At 43.0% G+C, this 21922-nt stretch overlaps 1 protein-coding gene across 1 annotated transcript in view; it reads left to right on the forward strand.

The window, feature by feature from the left end:
- LARGE1 (LARGE xylosyl- and glucuronyltransferase 1) overlaps window positions 1-21675 on the forward strand; it is a 358667-nt gene extending 336992 nt beyond the window's left edge. The window contains exons 13-15 of the mRNA XM_026657558.1: window positions 7592-7738; window positions 13541-13736; window positions 19449-21675. Coding sequence (XP_026513343.1) covers window positions 7592-7738; window positions 13541-13736; window positions 19449-19646 — 541 coding nt within the window. The 3' untranslated portion in view covers window positions 19647-21675. The remainder of the gene's footprint in view (window positions 1-7591; window positions 7739-13540; window positions 13737-19448) is intronic.
- The last annotated feature ends 247 nt before the right edge of the window (window positions 21676-21922 follow it).

Below are 21922 nucleotides of genomic sequence, written 5' to 3' on the forward strand. Positions count from 1 at the left end.
CCCCGGCGCCCTCCCCCCCGCTCGCTGCCCTCCCCCTGGGGCTCTGGCCGCCCCCCCCCTGTGGGAGGGGGGGCGGCCGGAGGCTTTTTCGCCTGGGGCGGCGAAAAAGCCAGAGCCGGCCCTGACTGTGACACCCAGATCATTTTCTGCAGTACTACTGCACAGCCAATTAATCTCAATTTTATATTTGTGCATTTGATTTTTCCTTCCAAAGTGTAGTACTTTGAACTTGTCTTTTGCGAATTGCACCTTGTTGATTTCAGACCAATTCTCCAATTTGACATGGTCATTTTGAATTCTAATCCTGCCCTCCAAAGCACTTGCAACTCCTTCCAGCCTGGTGTCATCCACAACTGCACACTATTCAAACCATGTTCTGAAAACAGAATTATTAATTTCCTTCTGGGTTTTTCTGTGGCACTCATTATCCAAGTCATTAATTAAAATATTGAATAGTACCAGACCAAGGACAGACCCCTATGGGACTCCACTAGATAAATCCACTTAGTTCAATAGTGAATCATTGATAATTATTCTTTGAGTACGGTCTTTCAACCAGTTATGCACGCATCCATACCATATTTCCCAAGTTTGCTTATGTGAATGTCACGTGGGACTGTGTCAAAAGCCTTACTAAGATGAAGATATATCACATCTACAGCTTCCCTCTTATCACTAGGCCAGTAACCCTGTCAAAGAAGGAAATTAAGTTGGTTTGGCATGATTTGTTCTTGACACATCCGTGTTGGCTCTTTCTTATGACCCTATTATCCTCTAGGTGCTAACAAATTGATTGTTTAATGATTTGTCCCAGTATCTTTCCAGATATTAAAGTTAGGCTGACTGGTCTATAATTCCCTTGGTCCTCTTTGTTCCCCTTTTTAAAGATAGTACTACGTTTGACCTTCTCCTGTCATGTGGAATCTTACCCGCCCTCAAAGATAATCACTAATGGTTCGGAGATTGCTTCAGCTAGTTCCTTAAGTATTCTAGGATAAATTTCCTCAGGTCCTGCCAACTTGAATATATCTAACTTATCTAAATATTCTTTAACCTCTTCTTTCCCTATTTTGGCTTGTGTTCCCTCCCCTTTGTTGTTAATGTTAATTGTGTTAAATATCTGGTCACAATTAACCTTTTTAGTGAAGACTGAAGCAAAATAGGCCCTCAGCCTTCTTGATGACATCCCTTATTAGCTTACCTTTCCCACTAAATAGCGGACCTACACTTTCCTTCATCTTTCCCTTGCTCCTAATGTATTTATAGAACCTCTTCTTATTGCCTTTTATGTTCTTTGCTAGGTGTAACTCATTTTGTGCCTTAGCCTTTTTGATTTTGTTCCTACATGCTTGTGCTATTCTTTTGTACTCCCCCTTAGCAATTTGTCCATGTTTCCACTTTTTGTTAGTTCCTTTTTGATTTTCAGGTAATTCAAGAGCTCCTAATTGAGCCATATTGGCCTCGTACTATTCTTTCTGTCTTTCCTTTGAATCAGGATAGCTTGCTGTTGTGCCTTTAATGCTGTCTCCTTGACAGACTACCAGCTCTCCTGAACTCCGTTTTCCCTTAGATTTTCTTCCCCTGGTACCTTACCTAGCAGTTCTCTGAGAATGTTGAAGTCGGCTTTTCTGAAGTCCATTGGCCTTGTTCTGCTGCTCTCATGCCTTCCTTTCCTTGAAATCGTGAAATCTGTCATTTCATGATCACTTTTGCCCATGAAGCCTGTGCTGCCACAACTTCACTGCTATTTTTAGCCATATTAAGTAGATTAAAGCTAGTGTGCGTATGCTCACACAAGCTACAATCACACCTCTGACTGTAAGTACCCTAAATCTCAGTTTCTCCATATGAAAATGCAGGTGATAATATTGACCTACCATACAAGGGTTGTTGTGAGAATTAGTAAATACTTGTAACCATTTTGAAGAAGAAACATTCTCTGGCTGTATTTTGGAGTTAGTTTGACCTCTGAGAGGATTCTTGGGATTTAAGATCACTTTATTCCACACTACACAAAAAAACTGGTAATGAGAAATTTACCTCTATATTCTTTCCTATGGCTTATTGCTAGAGTAGAAATTTAACCCAACCTTCATTATGTCAGAATGACATATCCTACATCGGGGCTGCACACAAGGATGCCTGGGAAATGGTTTCCTGGACAATACTAACAAAGAGAAAGTCTTCACAAATTCACATATCCTTGTTTTAGGTGTTTGGGAAAATGGTAGGTATTGGAAAATAGATGCTGAGGTATTAAAACTGAAAATACCTTCTCAAGAACTGTACACAAATTAAATAGTTTCCCCAGTATTAGTTGTAAAATATCCAGATTTATTATTGGCATTCCATTACACACATCCAGTGACAATTATGGTTGAAATCTTTCTAATTCAAACACCACGATGCCCAGCAAAAAGGTGGAAGAAAATCAAATATACTTCAAATTATGAAATGAGTTGATTGTAATGGAATGGTGCCGCTAGAAAAATGAGCACTGAAAAAAATATTTTGATCAGTAAAACTGAGCATATCAAGTGCAAGGAAAAGCCAGCTAAAGAGCTAGTGGTAGCTCAGCATGCTGCCCTGAGTTGGGATATATTGTCCATGTTTGGAACGTAAGATAGGTCCTTTGCTCACAAACCAGCAAGGCTGAGGAAATGAAAGAGGGAATGGTTATGATATCCAGGGAAGAATTCTGGTGCTGCACCAGCTGTCGCTGTCTGGTCGGTTTGAGATGAGCAGAAGCACTTTGTGAGCTCTGCATACAACCCAAATCCCCTGTGTCCCTAGCAACTACATCCTTTCCCACCTACTTATTTTCCTAGCCCCCACTCTCCCTCAGATTTTTGGTCAGCAGCTCCCTTTCCTCAGGAACCTCCAGCTCATAATACAAACATGCTATGGCCCCTACCCAGCCTTGATGCCCCCTGCTATTTTAAATACCACCTCGTCACTGCTGAAATCATTGAAAATGCTGTCCAGAACCACAGTCTCCATTTCCTGTCCTCCACCTCCATCCTAGATCCCTTCAGTCTGGCTTCCACCCTCCACTCCACTGAAACTGCTGTCACCAAAGTTAGTAAGAATTTCTTCATGAATAAATCACAGGGCTTCTACTCCATCCTCATCCTCCTTGACTTCTTGACTGCTTTTGGCACAGTTGACCACACCTTCCTCCTTGAAACGACGTCCTCCCTGTTTTTTCATGAATGTCACTCCTGATTTCCCTCCATCCTCTTTGGTTGTTCCTTCATTGTTTCAATCTGTGGGCCCTCTTCCTCTCCTCTCCCACTTCTGGTAGAGGTACCACAGGGCTCCATCCTTGGTTCCCTTGTCTTCTCCTGCTATGTGCCAGGCTAGGGGTCTCCAGTTCTCATTGGACTTAAGGCTGCCAAAGTTAGACAGCAGAGGCTGCTCGACAGCTTTCTGCACCAGCAGTCCTCTCCGGGCCCTCGTATGGGGAAGGGGCATTCTGGTGAGTTGGGGAGAAGGCAGGGTAGAGTGAACGCCTGTTCCCCCTGATCCTCCATGGCATAAAGCCCTCTATTGACTTTATGCACATTAGAGCTCCTCCCCTACAGCTCTAATGTGCAATGGGGCCAGGCAGCTCAGGATTAGGGCACAACAAGTAGCCCTCTGTAGTGCCCCTTCTGCATCCCTGGATGGAACATCTGCCCAACTCTCTCCAGGGACCTCGTCCACTCACATGGCTTCAATTCCCATTTTATGCAGATGACTCACAAATTTACTTCTCTACTCTTGACCTGTCTCCCTCTGTCCAGTCCCACACCTTGGCCTGTCACCCTGGCTTTTGCTTGTGGCTGTGTTACTACCCACTTATACTCAACATGTCCAAAATGGAACTCAGTGTCATTCCTCCCCTTTTCCCCTTCTCCTTGTCACAGCCAACAGTGCCATCATCCTCCCCATTACTCAGGCCTATAACCTGGATGTCATCTATGACTCTTACTCCCCCTCTCTCAAGCCCCACAAATCAAGGCTATATCCAGAGCATGGCATTTCCTCCACCAGGACATTTCTAAGATCAACAATGCTAAAACTCTTGCCCGGGCCAGCATCAACTCCTGTCTTGACTAATGCAGCCCCCTCCTGTCTGTGTTTCCTAATTCCCACCTCGGCCCCCCTAACATTCATTTCACGGTACCGCTGCTCTGCTGCTAGGATCATCTTGACCATGTCGCCTCCCTCTTGGAGCATCTCCACTGGTTCTCCTTCTGCTGCTGCATCCACTTCAAGTTTCTTATCCTTATCTTTACGGCCCTTCAGAACTCTTCCCCTCCCTACTTAACCACTCTTCCATCTTTTTGCGTTGACCCCACCCTGTCCATCATGTCAATGATTCCAGCCTCCTTCACCCATTTGTGTATTCCTTTTTGCTTTCCTCCATGACACCCCTATGGAATGTTTTCCTCTACTAGTCCATAAAACTACTGTCCTCGCCTCCTTCCAGCCCATCCTCAAGTCCCTCCTCTGCCACGATACCTACAGTTAATGGCCCACTGCCAATGGCTGTAAGGATTACCAATATAAATATTATTTTGTTTCTATCTAATAACTTAAGAAATGAGTGCACTGCAACTATCTAGTTGTGCAGACAACCTCCTCTACATAACCACATGGTGCTACTGCTGTCACCCTTGTCCTCCCTCTTCTTTCCCTCTTACTTCTTTGTTTGTCACACCCACTTATTGTATCTGAAATTGGATCATACGCTCTTTGGGGCAAGGATTGTCTTGCACTTGGTGTTTGCACAGTGCTTAGCACAATGAGGCCTCAATCCCTGACTGGGGCTTCTGGGTGCTACCACCCTACAAATAAAAAATAATATCAACAACCACAATTTAAAGCTGCCATTTCCTGGTAAAAACACCTAAGGAAGGACATCAGTGCAAACACCGCCTGCCGTTCCCCAGGGATGAAACCCTCTGAGATGTAGCAGCCTGGGCTGCTGGCTCAGGTTGCACATCTCCGAACCAAGGGGATGAACCAAACCCAGGGAGTCCTAAAATGGTGTCAGTGAGATTAAATTAGTATGATTTCCGTACTGAGAGGGGCTAGAAGAAACTGGGGGAAGAATCATTAGGAGTGTCATAAACACTGGATTTTGGCATCACTCAGTGATTCTGACAGGCTGAGGAAGCTCTCTTTAAAGAAGTCATCTACATGCAGATCATTAGCAGTGACGGGGAAGGAAACAGAGGAAAAAGTACAGGAAAGTTTTAATGGGAGGCAGATAAAATCCTTCAGTTGTGTAAAGTTTGTTGGAATGTGGCAGTGGCTCTTTAAACAATTCAAACTTTCAGATAGCTGACTGAGAATAGGCTCATTTTATAGAACAGACCTACAGGGAATCCTAGAATGCAAAGCTAATATGAATTCCCTAAAATTCAAATTTTATTAAGCAACCCCTTCCTCCTCCTTTGATGCAGTGGGAATGAATTCTTGCTATTCTGGACCTTAAAAAGTGGCTTGTTGTTCCCCTTTTGATGTTATGACAGCGTTCCCAAATCCTTCATCTCGTAAGGCTGCTGATAGTTTGTCGCTTGTCAACATTGTCCTTGATTGCTCATTGCAGTACCATAAAAGTTAGTACTGTAAATACTATTAAGGGGAACTGAGTTTGACATGGGGAGAGAGGCAGATGTTTCATATGAAATGCAAAGATAATGAAAGGGAAGTTGAGGCAGAGTTATTTCTACTGACAAGTACAGTAAGGTTCAATTTGGGGTGGCAATTACTTCTTCTTTTTTTTTTTTGTAGTTAGGAAAGTGAAGGCCCAATAACTCTGGCTAGAGCTGCATGCAGTGCAGGCAGGTGTTATGCCAGATTGCTCTGTTGTTGTTGTTATTAATAGTGTAGTTAAAATTATTTGTATATCAGCAGTATCTGAAGGCCTCATTGTGCTAAGTGCTGTACAGTTCTTCCCTGAATAGCTCCCAGTCAAAATAGGCAAACAGACGAAGGGTGGGATAAAGAGATGCAACATACACACAGCTTTTCTGTGCAGGGATTGCCTCTTTCTACTACACTTGTACAGTCTGCCTAGCACAATGGGGCTGGGGAACTAAATACTACCACAGTACAAATGATCATCATAATACACACAGTTCTGCTAATGGACCTCAGTCTTAATTTGCAGCCTCTGAGAGCACACCTCAGTTCTGAGCTTGTTACTCCAAACTTGGGCCTCCCCTTGAGCAGAGACTTACCGTTGTGCCACATGGTATTTTTGAGGACGCGTGTGTGTTGTGAAATACGTTTAGATTGGCACCAGCTCCCCGTCTGCGTGGTGTGCGAGCTCTAAACAAGTGTCAAAAACAAGGACAAAGTAACAGCTCAGTGGGCCAGTAGAGGGCAATAGTACAAAAGTACACAGTTGGGTTTGAGCAGTGACTCTGTCCCTTTAAAGATGGGGACAAAATTTAGACCAGGAGACAGGAAAATTACCATAACAAAGCACTTTCCAAAATTAAATCTTTTAAAACCAGAAGCTAAACTCCCATCGAGACTCTACTACAGTGTGTTTCTCTAAGGCATAGACCTTGTCTGAATGGAACAGTTGATCTTTCATGTAAACAGTATACAGATTGCCTTAAAGCAGTGGTTCTCAACCAGGAGTCCGGGGCTCCTTCGGGAGCCGTGAGCATGTTTCAGGGGGTCCGCCAAGCAGGGCTGGCATTAGACTTGCTGGGGCCCAGGGCAGAAAGCCGAAGCCCCACCACTGAAGCCTGAGGCCCTAAGCCCTGCCACCAGGTGCTGAAGTTGAAGCCTGAGCAACTTAACTTCACAGGGCCCCTTGTGGCATGGGACCTCAGGCAATTGCCCCGCTTGCAACCTCCTAACACTGGCCCTGGCTTTTATATGTAGAAAAAACAGTTGTTGTGGCACAGGTGGACCATGGAGTTTTTATACCATGGGTGGTGGGGGGGGAGAGGTTTGAGAAGGGGGCTTAGAAAGAAAAAGGTTGAGAACCCTCCTGCCTTAAAGAAATGGACGTCTTTTACTGATGGGCTCTCCCTCGCTTTCATTGTCAGAAGATCCAAATGCTGGCTGAATTAATTGCCACTTCTAAATTCCTGGGTTTTACCAGTGTAAATGTGAGAGAGAGTTTGGAACATAGAGACTAATTATGTTGAAGTGTAACCAGTCTCCTCATACAGAGTCCCAAACTGTCCTGGCCAAATCGTGTCAGCTTAGAACTGCCATTCCTTGGGTGGTTATTTCCATAATCTGTAATAACAAACAGGACCTTTCAAGGAATTTGGCCTTTACTCAGCTGAGTGTCTCTTATAGGGACAAGCAATTGGACCTACTCAAATTTATTATTCAGCTAGACCTATATCATTGGGCAGTCAGCCAAATGCACCTTGGGTTTACAAACTTTCATAGCAATGTATTGCTTAACTTTTTCCTAGATCAACAGGTTAAATGAGATGAGGAAAACTACTCCACACCAACAAAAAATGCACCACTTGAACTGCCATCTCTTTGTTCTTTACTATGAAAAGCCCTGTGATTTGTCCAGGTTAAAATTCTCCCCTTTGTATTCATTGCTCTTCTCTGCCAGGAAGTCTGTCATCCAGCTAGACTTGGCCAATACCAAGAAAGCTCTGATCGTACCTGCTTTTGAGACCCTTCGGTACCGCCTCTCCTTCCCCAAGTCAAAAGCAGAGCTGTTATCTATGTTGGACATGGGAACCCTCTTCACATTCAGGTAACAGAAGGAGCTTTCACTGAACCTCCGGCAGTGATCAACCTTGGCTTCTTGCTCATCTGTGGACGTGTGACTCGCCTCTCCCCTGGCCAGTCAGTAATTCAATTAAGAAATGTATTGAGGTTTTTCCCCACTTTATTAAAAGGCAGTGATCAAGTGCCCAACAGCTTGATTGGTGCATGTATTTAATCTTTAAACCCTGCATGCTGTCTACTAATATTTCCATGGGGGTCTTGCCCTTCCCTCTAGTCTAACCTCCTATTGTTCAATTGGCCTCATTTTATTTTTGACATTTTTATTGCATTACAAAATCACGCAAGAGCATTAAACCAGCAAGTGTGTAATATACCCTTTGTTGGCTAAGCACAGTCCAGGTAACTACCATTCATGTGACCAAAAAATAGTTTTCTCCTGTTCACCAGCTGGCCCCAATATTGACTGATTAATCAATTTTTAAAAGCTTTTATAAGCTACTGAGCAGCTAGACAAGTGAATGATGTTTCTCAATGGAAAGGAAAAACATTGTGGTTTTGTTGGTCTGAATACAAGACTGGGAGGCAGGAACACCTGAGGTTTAACTTCATCTGTGAAACAGACTCCTTCGGTGGCCTTGGACCAGGGGTGAAAGTAGGCCAGTACGGCTTACTGGTAAGAAGCGACCGCCGGTACCAGCCCGTACGCAGCTGACGGTAAAGGGCTGCCACGGCAGCACTTTAACATCGCTGCCCCTTTTGCCCCCACTCCCATCGGTGGCGCCAGGGCCCGATGATTTAAAAGGGCCTGGGGCTTTTGGCTGCCACTACTACGGCAGTGGCCGGAGCCCCAGGCCCTTTTAGATCGCCACCAGAGCCCCAGGCGGTGCAGGCCAGGCAGCACAGATGGGCTGGCTGGGGGAGGCTGACGCCTCGCCCCTTCCACCTGAGGCCCTACCCCTTCTGCTCGAGGCCCCGCCCCTTCTGGGGCCCCAGAGCTGGGCCCCCTTACCAGTAAGTCTTCTGTGTTACTTTCACCCCTGCCTTGGACTTGTCACTTCCGTCCTCTACTTCAGTCCCCTCATTTGTAAATTGAGAATAATAATACTTAACTAGGATTGATGAGTGGATATTCTGAAAGTGCCACGAAGCTCGAAAGTGTGCAGTGTGGCCTACTGCATGCAGCACCAGACAGGGCCTCAGGAGACCTTGGTTCTAGTCCCAGTTCTGACCTGCTGGATGACCTTTGGCAAACCACTTCACCTCCCTGTGCCTCAGTTTCACATCTATAAAATGGGGATAATAATGCTTACCTCTCCTGCGTTAAAACGCTACGAGAGCTATAGATGAAAACCATTATATAAGAGCTAGATGGTATTATTATTCAGTGGAAAACTTCCTTTTCTTTCCTCTTCTCACAAATTGTTTTTGTGGCAGATGCCGCTCTTCCCCCATTACCTGTATTTCATACTTCTCCACTTGCAGTGGGTTTCTTTCATGTTGCTAAGCTGCAGCATCTTCTGAGGTGCACTAGCAACTTTTTTGCCAGCTGCTTTCTACAGACATCACAGCAGGTGGTTCATATGATCCTGAAGAACCTTGTTTTGATGGTACCACTGTCTGTGATTCACTTGGAAACAGGTAACCCAAGGCAACTGAAAGGTAGGAGAAAGAATAAAGGTGTTATATCAGCCCCTGGAAAAAAAACCTCAAGGGTGTGGGGAAAGTTTGCTCTCCTCTCTCCTTCCATTGCTCCTTAACAGTGCAGCAATTTATGGATTAACTTGAGGTTTGTTTATAGAAAATAACTTTCCCTCTTAGGTGAAAAAATAACCTCTTGTAGGAAATACCCTCAAGATTTTACTTCAGATCTTATATTCCATTGACAATCACATTTTCAGCCTGTACCCTGTAACTTCATTGGGGATTTGACCTGAGTAAGGACTGAATAAGAACAGAGGAAAGATGTCAGGCCTGTAGTAGATTTATGTACTTCTGTAGGACATATTTTATAAACACTCTCCTCATCATTTCTGTCTCATCATATTGGTCAAATCTATCAGCAGGCACACACAGCAGCTGGGATCGGGGCTGAGCATTTCCACCTACATTTTCAAGGTGCTTTTAATAATGCTGCAAGTTGAGGCCAAGCTGGCGGGAGTGAGCTGGGAGGAGGACTGCTGTGACAGTGATTGCTGATCGTGCCTGCAGCATCCCAGATCCTCACACCACATGCTAGATTACAATCTTTTCCTCAGTGAAATTGCTTTTGTCACCTCTTTTCCAAATGGTGACCTTTTCTGCCTCTGGGCTGCTAAAAAATACAAAACGGCTCTCAATTACATCCTTCGCACAACTCCCCCCCCCCACACACACACACACACACAAAGTCATTTAAGCTTTCACGGTTGCCAAGAGGTGCTGTGTGAAAAACCTTTGCACCAGGGGGATACCTTGTGAAATCATTCTGGCTTTGTTTCATGGTATTAGTTTTTATTGTGCCTTGGCAAGATGTATATCCACTTAGTACTGGGTAATGTCCCAAGGACGAGGAAGTGTGCTTCTGGTGGAATCTTACAAGGATAATGGAGGTACAGAAGGTAAAAGAAAGCACCATACTGAGACGGTGTAACCAGCAATGACTGATAAACTGATTGAGGCCCCAGCCCATAACCACATCAGTATTCCCATTGAAGTCAATGGGATTGCTCATGAGCTTAAAGTTAAGCACATGTTGAAGTACTTTGGAGGATAATGAGAAAACTGGGGATGTTGGTTGGCATGCCAAAGAGACAATAATACTGATACATGAGACAGTAAGACTGATGAACCTCCCTACTATGTCTCTGTGACTAATGTCTGGTGAAAATTACCATTTTACAGTAGCTTCTTTTGGGTGGAGATCTTTTTAACAGTATCTAAATAACTTCAGCAGAGCTAAAATTTCACAAGATAGTCAGCCTGTAGCCAAGACCCAGTTCTGGCAATTATATATTCCTGAACTTTCAGAAAGATGGCTACAAACCCAATTGTTCTTTCATAATCAGTCTCTAGTGACCTTATTTCAGCATCCCACATCCACCTCCCTCTTTCTCTTCCCTTACCAGACATATCTGCTACAAGATACAATATCCACTTGATATAGCAACTGCACAGTTAATGCATTGCGTTTCCAGCAAATATGGTATCTGATCCCAGAGTTCATCCACTTAATAACTAGATTTTCCCCCTCATTCAGAAAGCACAGTAATATGATTATTATCTAGTTATAAACTCTTAGCTGCCAATGTGTGTTGTTTCTCCATGTGATCCCATCATATAGAACTACATCACTTTGAAGAAGCAAACGCAAAATCCTTGATCTATTTAGAGAACCTGTTACATTGAGGAAAATACTGACACTTAACAGTAGGAATTTCAGGTGCTTTTAAAGAAGCTGAATGTTCTGTGCAAAATGATTTGTTGGGCTCAGTTTATTTTCTTGTGCACAGGTGGCCACATCACAGAACCACCATCACTGCTGCATTGATTGGCATCTTATAGTCAGCCACTGAGGCAGAGATGCCAAGAACTGAATAGACTTAGAGAATGAACTACCCTCTCATCCATAGGTTTGGACCCTCCCAAAGGAAATACATTGATTGGACAGGGAGCATGTAGTGCCTCCCTCCTTTAATCAGGGTCTCCACTTTTCTTTCACTCACCTTCTCCCCTCCTTTTCCCCCACTATCTTCCCTTCTATTTTGCTTTTGTCTCCCCCACTCCCTTCTTGATCTTTTTCTCTAGTGCTCTTCTTTATCCTGTTTTGCTCTTCCCTTTTGGTTTTCTCTTCTCTCTCTCCCTCCCTCCCAGGGGATACCTGTGCTGCTGCTCCTGCCTATAGTACAATGTCAGTGGGGCCAGCAATAGCTGTAGAGGGAAAGTGATACAACTCTGGTCAGTTTCATGTTCTGCTCTTGCTGTTGCCACTGGGGAAGCATTATGGGCAGGAGCTGCAGCGCTAGCCTGATTCTCTGCAGGAATTAATTAATCAGCTATCATTTGTAGGGTGCTACGAAAATACAGATCACTATAAGTGTTAAATAGTGGGTATTATTATTATTTTATTTTATTTATTACTTTCAAAATGCTAGAGGAGGGATGAGGGAAAATGCCACATTCCCCACAATCCTACATCAGATTTAAAACTCCTGTTGTGATTGTGGTTTATTTCACTAGGGCCTGGATTGAGAGTACCAACTCATTTCCTAAAGACATCAAATGGCCAATAGATGGTAAAATTGTGTTGGTCCCAGGATATTAGCCAGAGAAGGTAAGTGAGGAAATATCTTTTATTGGACCAACTTCTGTTGGTGCAAGCTTTTGCCCAGACCTGAAGAAGAACTCTGTGAAGCTTGAAATCTTGTACCTTCCATCAATAGAAATTTGTCCAAAAGAAGATATTACCTTACTTACCTTGTCTCTCTCAATAGATGGTAAAGGCTTTGATCTCTGGCAGCCTGGAAAGTCAAACCAGTGATTTAGAGTTGAATGGCTCTGTGCTACTAGTTAGCCAGTCTCATTGAAGTGATGCAACCTGTTTAACTATGATGATAATAATAATAACAACATATAAAAGTGAAACCGTCACAGCTTAAAAGAACATCAGTTACTGTATAGTAAAATAATTTTCTGATAGCCATGTCCCTCCTGCACTGATCTATTCCAGGATGAAGAGAGAAAGTGAACCTTAGCTTCTTTTGGTTTCTCCAGGTATTATAAACAATAAGATACACCCAAAATGTAAACGCTAAGGCTGTAATTTTTACCTCTGTGTTCCTGGTTCTTCATGGTTTATAATGTTATCCAAACTTCTGAGATCAAAATATTAGGATCTAGGCCCTAAACCTGCAAATAGTTATGCACATGCCTCACTTTATGCACAAGTTGTCTGTCCCCTTGAAATCATATATTATATTATATTGCACAACTGCATGTTTGTTTTGCTCCTTCTGTTATAAATCTCAAAATACTACAATACAGATCACCCGCCTTATTTTCTTGATTTAATCCATGATTCTGCAGCAAGAATCTGTCTCAGTGATTTTTGGAAAGATGTAAAAAGAGTAAAAGGGCAAGAGAATCACTGATCCTTGTGTTAGTGGGGTGGATTCAAGCTGTGCTTGGAAGAGACCTGCTGTGACATAAATAAGATTAACAAAATATTAAAGGATTCTTTCTTATAAATTGAATTGATGGTCTTACATAGAATCATGTTGGATAAAATTATATCTGTAGTATCATGGAGAGCATTTATCTAGGCTTTTACATATTAATTATTTATTTGGGTTTTTACAGTAATAATAATAAAAAGAGGCACTTGTCCAGAGCTCCAGGTGTCTCTTACACAACTTAAAAATGTAAATATAAAATATATAACTCTCATCACTGTGGAACTGTAATAGTTAACTTCTAAAAGCTTTAAATGAGCTACACCATTGCTGAGAAATGGATGTGAAATTTTGGAGTGTAGATGCACCCTTTGTGTTTTCCATAATTATTGTTTCCCAGTATCAGTCATGGATAGCCCTTTTGATAATTGTCTTTTTTTCAGTTAACTTCATCAGCCTGGTATGTATAAGAATCAAGCACATGGAAGTATTGGAAAATGCCTCAGAAATGGTCATAGTATATTGAGTTGCCTATAATATGTCCTAAAAATAATAGTGGACTGTACAGCTAATGTCCTCATTTTCAAGGGTTCCATCTAAAAGGTAATGTTATGCAGTTTTGCCAAGATGCATCTTATTTCACTGTTCCCCCACGCCCATGCAAGTTATGTATATTCAAGGTATCACGTCTGGACGAAAGGGCATGCACCAACGAACTTTGCCAAGTGGCGGACTGCTACTACACCTTATCAAGTTGAGTGGGAAGCAGACTTTGAGCCATATGTTGTTGTGAGACGGGACTGCCCAGAGTACGACAGAAGGTTTGTAGGATTCGGCTGGAACAAAGTAGCTCACATAATGGAACTGGATGCACAGGTAAGGAGACATCTTCTTAATGAGATTCTTAGTGAGATGCATGGTTTTTATAGGAAACCCTTATACTATGGAAGTGGATTCAGATTCCATGTCACCAAATTATTCAGCCAGCCATACTGGATTCTGTAACTGGTTACTTTCATCTAAGAGAGAAAACCCTTGTTTAGTATTGGTTGAGCATTAAAAGTTGTGCCCCATTTAATTGATTTATCAAATCTATGAGGAGTCATCTCAGAGAGGCACATTTCCTTCCCTGTTCCCCACTTCCTTCCGGGGGTTAGTAATTGGCTACTGACCCTGATCATTAGCAGGTACTTACTAACATACACTGGCTCATTTGTGTTGGCCACTCTATGAGCGGTAAAGTACAAGGCATGCATCCCCTGCTTTCCCCAACCTGCCTGCAGCTGAGAGGCAGGGAGACTGTGCAGGGATGGGTGTGTCCGTGTGTGCATGTCTCTGTGTGCATTGAGGGGGACGTTTATACCCCTGCTTACTCTTCTGCACAGTCACATTGGGCTGGGCTGCTTTCAGTCCCTTTATGTTCCATAAGGATATACCCAATGGGGGTATTCTCAGCTATAGAGGGGAAAATATGTTTATTAAACAAATAAAAATAGTGTCTACTATATTATCCTAATAATAATACTTAGCACGTGCATAACACTTTAATTTTACAATGCACTTTTCAATCACTGATCAATGAAACTTCAGATGTGGATAATATCACTGTAATGATTTATTATCTGCTCATCTGTATGAGAGCTACCAGTTGTAGCTCTCATACAACACTCACAGCATAACGCTTATTTGTGCCGTGGCATTCAGCCAACATACAGCATCACACAAAGGAAAGTGGAAGCTCTTTCACGGGAGATGGTAGCATAGTTCTTTTAAATGGTTATTGAGATGGAACTGTCTCCGGGGATGTGTTTCCTTGCTTCTCCAGCCTCCAAACACACTCATATTTAAAAGATGTTTTGTTTATAATGGCTGAGAGACTGGGCTATTCTCTTATCGAGAATCTGTCATCCTGGAGGAAACTTGGAATTACTGGGCTACCCATCCCTACGGCAGCTCTGCCAGGAACTTCTGGAACTGGGGCTTTCCCTATATCCGGGCTGAGACTACAATACTTCCCATTATTCTGTCTTCCTTGCAATGGAGACAGCTTCTTGACACACTCCCTTTTAAAGAGAGCCTATAGAGGGTTTTTCTCAAAGAGCTTTGCTCTCTTGGCTAGGTCTCAGCAAGGGGATCCCTACCCCCTCTTTTTTTGTACTTTGATCCTTCTTCCCACCCCCACCTGCCATTGCTGACTGCTTATCAGCCTCAGCTCATCAGCAGGGGATTTAGGGAGTGCGATAAGACTGACCAGGCCTCTCTGGCAATATCCTCTCCCCAAATGGGGGGGAAATAGTGCTGGACACCCATTAAGCTTTCCACTGCATTTCAGGTGCCACTCCCACTCATCAGGTCTTTGCCTAAGCAGCTGCTTCAGTATTCTGGCCTCAGCTAGCAGAGTCACCTCCCAGATCAGGGAAAAATTTCAGTGCTTTTTAGCAAATCCAGCAAGTATCAGGAGGCCTGCATGTGAGACTCCATCACAGAGGGCCTGTGCTGCTATAGCCCATCGAAATGGCAGACAGGATGGAATTAATTATAATTATTCTAGAAGCACCACATGCTCATGGTGCTGGGGTCTGAACAAATATATAGCTAGTGACAGACTCTGCTCCTAAGGGCTTACAAACTTGTAGTTAGAGCATGAAGTTCCTGCAGGTGGGAATTTTTTCTGAAGGGGATTCTCCTTGCTCTAGGACAGTGGTTCCCAAACTGGGGTTCGTGAACCCCTGGGGTTCATGAAATGTTACAGGGGGTTCTCGGGGAAAAAATTCCCTAATGGCGGATAGAGCTGTCCCTAGGGACCCCGGGCAGCACGGGGCCAGCAGTCTGGAGCCCCTGGACTTCCAAGAGCTAAGCAGATCAAAGCAAGCATATCTATCACACTGAGGAGATTTAAACTTCAAGACTCCTTACAAGAAATGGAAAGGGAAGCGGATATTTTTTGCTGTTTTTAAAATTAAATAGGCAGCTAATATTGTTTTTAAAATTATTATGAAGAACAAGTTTAAGCTTTGTTGTAACGTGCGTTGTTTGCCTGGACTGCGCAAGACCTGAATGCTTGTGTAGAAGGAATTGTTTGAGTTGGCTTCTTAAATACCTTTATGCTGTTTCACATCTGATACTCCTTGATGAAACATAGGAGCCTTGTCTTATAATAGGCTTATTCAAAGTGATACAAGCTATGAAAGTGAGATCTTGGAAGAGTGTTGCTGTTTTCATAATGTAATACAAATACTGTAATGATAAATAATAATTATTAATAAATAGTGTGTAATAAGCATGTCATAAAAAACAAATTTTATATTTCCAAGATCACTGCTTTTTATAATTTATACACAGGTAAAGGAGAAAATCCCTGGAAATATTCATTTTTAGGAGGGGGTTCGCGAGACTTGTCATTTTAGTGAAAAGGGTTCACAGGTTGTTAAACTTTGGGAACCACTTCTCTAGGAACAAGCTCTAAGATACTTTCCCCAGCCTTCCAATGACTCCTGGATCTAGCCAGTTAGCAGCCCCTCTCCCAGCTGCTTTCAAAAGGTCTTAAAGGTATTATATATATATATATTGGTAGCCCTCAAAGGCCCCAATTGGGAAGGGGATGGCCACTCCATTGTGCTGGTCTCTACAAACACAGAAGAGAGACAGTTCCTGTCCTGAAGGACTTACAGTTTAAAGATACAAGCAGACAACTGGAAGAAAGCTAATCTTGTGCCAATATTATAAATAGGTAAATGGGACAACCCAGGTAATTATAGGCCTGTCAGCTTGACATCTGCCCCCGGCAAAATGATCGAATGGCTGAAACTGGACTTGATTAATAAAGAATTAAAGGAGGGTAATGTAATTAATGCCAATCTACATGGTTTTATGGAAAATAGATTCTGTCTAACTAGATACCTTTTTTGATGAGATTATAAGTGGTGTGATAATGGTAATAGTGCTGATGTAATATACTTAGAGTTATGTAAATTATTTGACTTGGTACCACTTGACATTTTGATTAAGAACCTATATTGATACAAAATTAACATGGCATACATTAAATGGATTGAAAAGTGACTGAATGTAACTGTAATCAGAGAATCGTCATCAACTGGGAATTTCTAGAGAGGTGCCGCAGGGATAAGTTCTTGGTCCTACGCTAACAGTTTAACAGTTCTATCAGTGACATGAAAGAGAACATAAAATAATTAATGATAAAGTTTGCAGCTGACACAAAGAACGGGGGAGTGGTAAATAATGAACAGAACAGGTTGCTGATAGAGAGAGATCCGGATCACTTGGTAAACTGCGCTCAAACAAAGTATATGCATTTTAAAATGGCTAAATGTAAAGTTATACATGTAGGAACAAAGAATTACGCACTTTTCACAGGGTGCGAGACTCTATCCTGAAAAACAGTCATTCTGAAAAGAACTTGGTGGCATGGGGGTAGATAATCAGCTGAACATGAGCTCCCAGTGTGACTCTGGCCAAAAGGGCTAATGTGATCCTCGGATTTATAAATAGGGGAATCTCAAGTAGGAGTAAGGAGGTTCTGTTACTTCTGTATTTGGCACTGATGTGACTGCAACTGGAATACTGTGTCCAGTTCTGGTGTCCACAATTCAAGAAAGATGTTGCTGGATTGGAGAGGGTTCAGAGAAGAGTCATGAGAACAACTAAAGGATTGGAAAAACCTGCCTTATAGTGTTAGACTCAAGGAGCTCTACCCAATTTGCTTATTAAAGAGAGGGTTAAGGGGTGACTTGATCACAGTTTATAAGCACCTGCTTGGGCAACAAAACTTTAATAATGAACTCTTGATAATCTAGCACACAAAGGTATAACAAGATCCAGTAGCTAGAAGTTGAAGGTTGTGGTGAAATCTCCATCACTGGAAACTTCTAAATCAAGATTGATTTTTTTTCCAGAAAGATATGCTCTAGTTTAAACAGGAATTAATTCAGAGAAGTTCTTTGGTCTGTGTTATACAGGAGATCAGACTTGATGATCGGCCAATGTGATCATCAAGTCTGACCTCCTGTATAACACAGACCACAGAACTTCTCTGAATTAATTCCTTCTAACATCATAATCTGTGAAGTGATGGGGGCTGGTTACAAAATACAAGCGAAGACTTATTCTCCTAAAATACTTAGGCACTTCTTAAAAATGCTGCTCAGAGCTTCTTGTGATGAAATTTGGGGACTGTAGTGAAGAGGTATAACCCAGGAGTTTCAAGTCTCCTCCAACTTACGGGCTTTTGTTATAAGACATATTTACAGGGAGAATACATTTGTCCTAGTAAACCTGCTAGGAACATTCATTGCCTCTTCAAGTCACTTGCAAATCTAGGAGCTTATGGAGTTTTCATCTCACCACATGGGAAGCTGTGGAAGCCTCCCAGAAATGACTTCTCAGAGAAGGCAGAGTACAGGTGCACCAAGAGTACATCTACATTTGTGCTACATTTGGGCGTAGATGTACCCACACTAGTGCCTCTTGAGCTAGCATGCTAAAAATAGCAGCGTAGCCAGTGTAATACAGGCAGTAACTTGGGCTAGCCACCTGTGTATGTACCCACCTGGACTCCCTGAGAACATACTCCGGTGGCCAGCCTGAGCCACTACCCCAGCTACAGTGCTAATTTTAGCAAGCTAGTGCAGGTACATCTACGGGAGCTGGGAATCACACCTCCCAGCTCAAGTGTAAAAGTACTTGGGGAAGTTCCACTGGCCGTGTCTTTCTCCCAAGATGTATTGTTTATGCAGAGAATAGAACCCACTCCTGGAGAGGTTCTGTTAATGAAGCATAACAACCACAGAAATGGTTGAAAGACCTGCAGAGGAGGGGATAGGTGGTAGTTAAAGTTCACACTTTGCATGCAAAGGAAATTCTTTGAGCGCAAAGTTAATCTTCATAAGGTCTGAAAACATTTAATAAAACCCTCTTAAGCATATGGATTAATAAACCCTGTTTTGCATTTGACCTATGACGTGTCAGATTCTCCCATAAAGGCAGATTTTTCAAGCCAGGGGTACACATGGAAGGCATTGCTGGTATAACTATACCAATATACTATATCAGTAAAGTGCTGTTAGTGTGGACGTAGCTTATATCAGCAAAACTGCACTTTTGCTGGTCTAGCTTATTCCAGTGCTGCCCCCCACCCCACCCCACCCCAAAGAAACTAGACTGGCAAAAGTGAAGTCTTGCCAGTACAACTGCATCTATGCCAGGGGCTTTTGCCAGCACAGCTCTGTCGGTCACAAATCACACCTCTGCAGACCTCTGACCAACATACCTATGCTGGCAAAAGTTTGTGAGGTAGACCTAGCCTCAGACATCGCTCTAGCACTGTTCCCCTAATATTTTGGTTTACCTGGGTGTAAACATATTTTGAAATGGAAGGTAGGTCTAATGTCTTTCATGTGCATAATAAAACATTTTAAAGAAAGAGGAGGTTGGTTAAGCAAATCTTTATAGATTTGCTCTTCCCCCTGAGATTTACACTGCACCATCTTCTTTGCCTTAGCAAAGACGAGAGAGAGAGAGAGAGAGATCTTGGAACTGCCTCTCACTGCTGGTGTCTTCCTTTTCCAGGAGTATGAATTCATAGTGCTGCCCAATGCCTATATGATCCATATGCCGCATGCTCCCAGCTTCGACATCACCAAGTTCCGCTCCAACAAGCAATACCGCATCTGTCTGAAGACCCTGAAGGAGGAGTTCCAGCAGGATATGTCACGCCGCTATGGCTTTGCAGCCCTCAAATATCTCACGGCAGAGAACAACAGCTAGCACTACGGAGCCTGTTTACGGGAAACAGACACTCAAGGGAGGAGCCACTTAATGTTTGGGGCCCAGTCTTTTAACTTGGAACTGAGACACTTTTTTGTTTTTATATCATACCCAACAGTTCTAACAGTAGAGATTTGAAGTGACATGACTTCAGACTGTGCTCAGCCACTTCCCTTCCACCCCCGCCTGCCAGGCTTTCAGCTTTAGCATTCGCAAGGTGTGAATAAGAGGGGCCAGCCATGCGCCCATCATATCACAAACGGTGTGGAGCGGGGGTGGGACGGGAATATGTTTTCTGTTCTCAAAACAGTTGAGCAAAGACAGATCTCCAGAAAATAGGACTTAATGTTGCTATTTAATAATTCCACATGCTTTTTATCTGTAAAGGAAGATCTTCGGGTCACTGTCCTGTGAATTTTAAACCCACACTGCTCTAAAAGGGGAACTTTCACCTGTGAACTTTCACATTGCCCCTCTTGATACGGATGGCTGTTCTAATGAAGGGCAAGGCAAAGATTTGAAATAGCCTTGAAAATGAAGGGGAAGCATATACCATATCCCACTATAGAGAAGGTGTGCTAAAGGCCGAGGCATATCCATGGGATCAATTGGTCATTGATTCTCAAGTTAATTCTGTTTGATCTAGAAACCTCCCCTGCCCCAGCCATACAATCCATTCCTTCCCTTTTAAAAGGAAATTTTGGCCTTCATTCTGCTTGTCCATCCCCAGTTCTAGCAGTCCAGTAAAAAAGATTGGTGCCTCTACCAGAATGTGAAGGAATCTGTCAGTGTAAGGCCTGTTTTCACCTGAGCAATTCATTCACATGTATCTAGTGAAATAAATGGCCATGTTGTAGCTTGGTTACCATTTTAAAGGCAAGAATTGGATTTTTCCCTGGGATGTATTTTCTGCTGGGGGATATTGACCCGTAGGCTCTTTCAGTGCACGCCCACTTGTGAAGGCATTGGGCCTTGGGCTTTAAGTGGACCTCGTCGCTGAACAGGGAAATATAAGCATGGCAACTAGAGCCCAGGAGCCTCAGTGCTATCAAGCTGCCTGCTACAAGCTCTCAGAACTACTTCGTTAAAGGAGTTTATAATAAAAGGAGCAAAACTCTGAGGCATAAACTCCCCATTTGAGGGGGAGAAGAGAATGTGTTGGGAATCTGAGTGTGAGTGTTTGCTTGAATGTGGGGTGGTCCAGTTCACAACCTCAGTATGCGTAGCGATATTTTGAAGGGTGGACAAGAAACCTAACAAGCAAAACACATACAAAAACCAAGACACTGGACTTTTTACCATTTCCTTTATTCTTCAGTATTAATGTTGTGTTTACATGGGATGAGGAGATGAGGTTTAATGCACTGCCCTTAGCTGGGCTATTTGGATTCGCTTGCAATGTTACTAGAGAAAGCAGAATCGACTAAAGTGAGAAGTGTGTTCCTCTTCCTATTCCAGACCAGGTAGAACAATACTTACAGACACCGCTGCCTAGACTGTATAATGGATCCACACTTCATTGTGCTCATTATTTTATTCTCTTTTCCAGTCATTGGATCTTCCTCCCCAGCTCACCATGCTAGATCTTGGTTTTCTTTCTAACCTACTACTTTTTGAGGGGTTTATTTACAGCAACTTCAACACAACTAAGCCTGGTGTTTACAGTACAAATGTTGGTTAGTCATACAAACAATTAAGAAAAGAACAACAAAAGAGAAAAAGCAACTTCTTGGAGACAAGAAATAAGACCAGGAGGGAGTCTGGATGTAGTTGTTACATTTTCCCCTGTGGGTGTGGGCTGTGTAAGAATCTATCGCTTCCTACTTTTCCAAATTGCTTTTCTCCTTTACTTAATGGCTCACCTAAAAACCTGTGAGGAGCTAAGCCCTCCCTCCCTCATTGTTAATCTGCCATCCTTTCTCACACTGAGTAGTGCAATACTCCACAGATAGTCCCAGTGATTCTTCACCAGGAGTAAGGGTGGCAGAATCTGTTCCTAAGGGTATGTCTACACTTAAAATGCAGCACTACCTATGCTAACGGGAGGTCTTCTTCCATCAGCCTAGGTAATCCACCTCCCTGAGAGGCGGTAGCTAGGTCAATGGAAGAATTCTTCTGTCGACCTAGGGCTGTGTATACGGGGACTTAGGTCAGCTTAACAGTGCCGCTCAGGGGAGTGACTATTTCACACACCTGACCAACGTAGTTAAACTAACCTAATTTTCTAGTGTAGACGAGGCCTAAGTAGTCCAGTGGTGTGAAGTGCTGATTTACCT

Source organism: Terrapene carolina, unplaced genomic scaffold, assembly GCF_002925995.2.
Source record: "Terrapene carolina triunguis isolate 2854851 unplaced genomic scaffold, T_m_triunguis-2.0 Scaffold247, whole genome shotgun sequence".
NCBI classification, from domain to species: domain Eukaryota; kingdom Metazoa; phylum Chordata; order Testudines; family Emydidae; genus Terrapene; species Terrapene triunguis.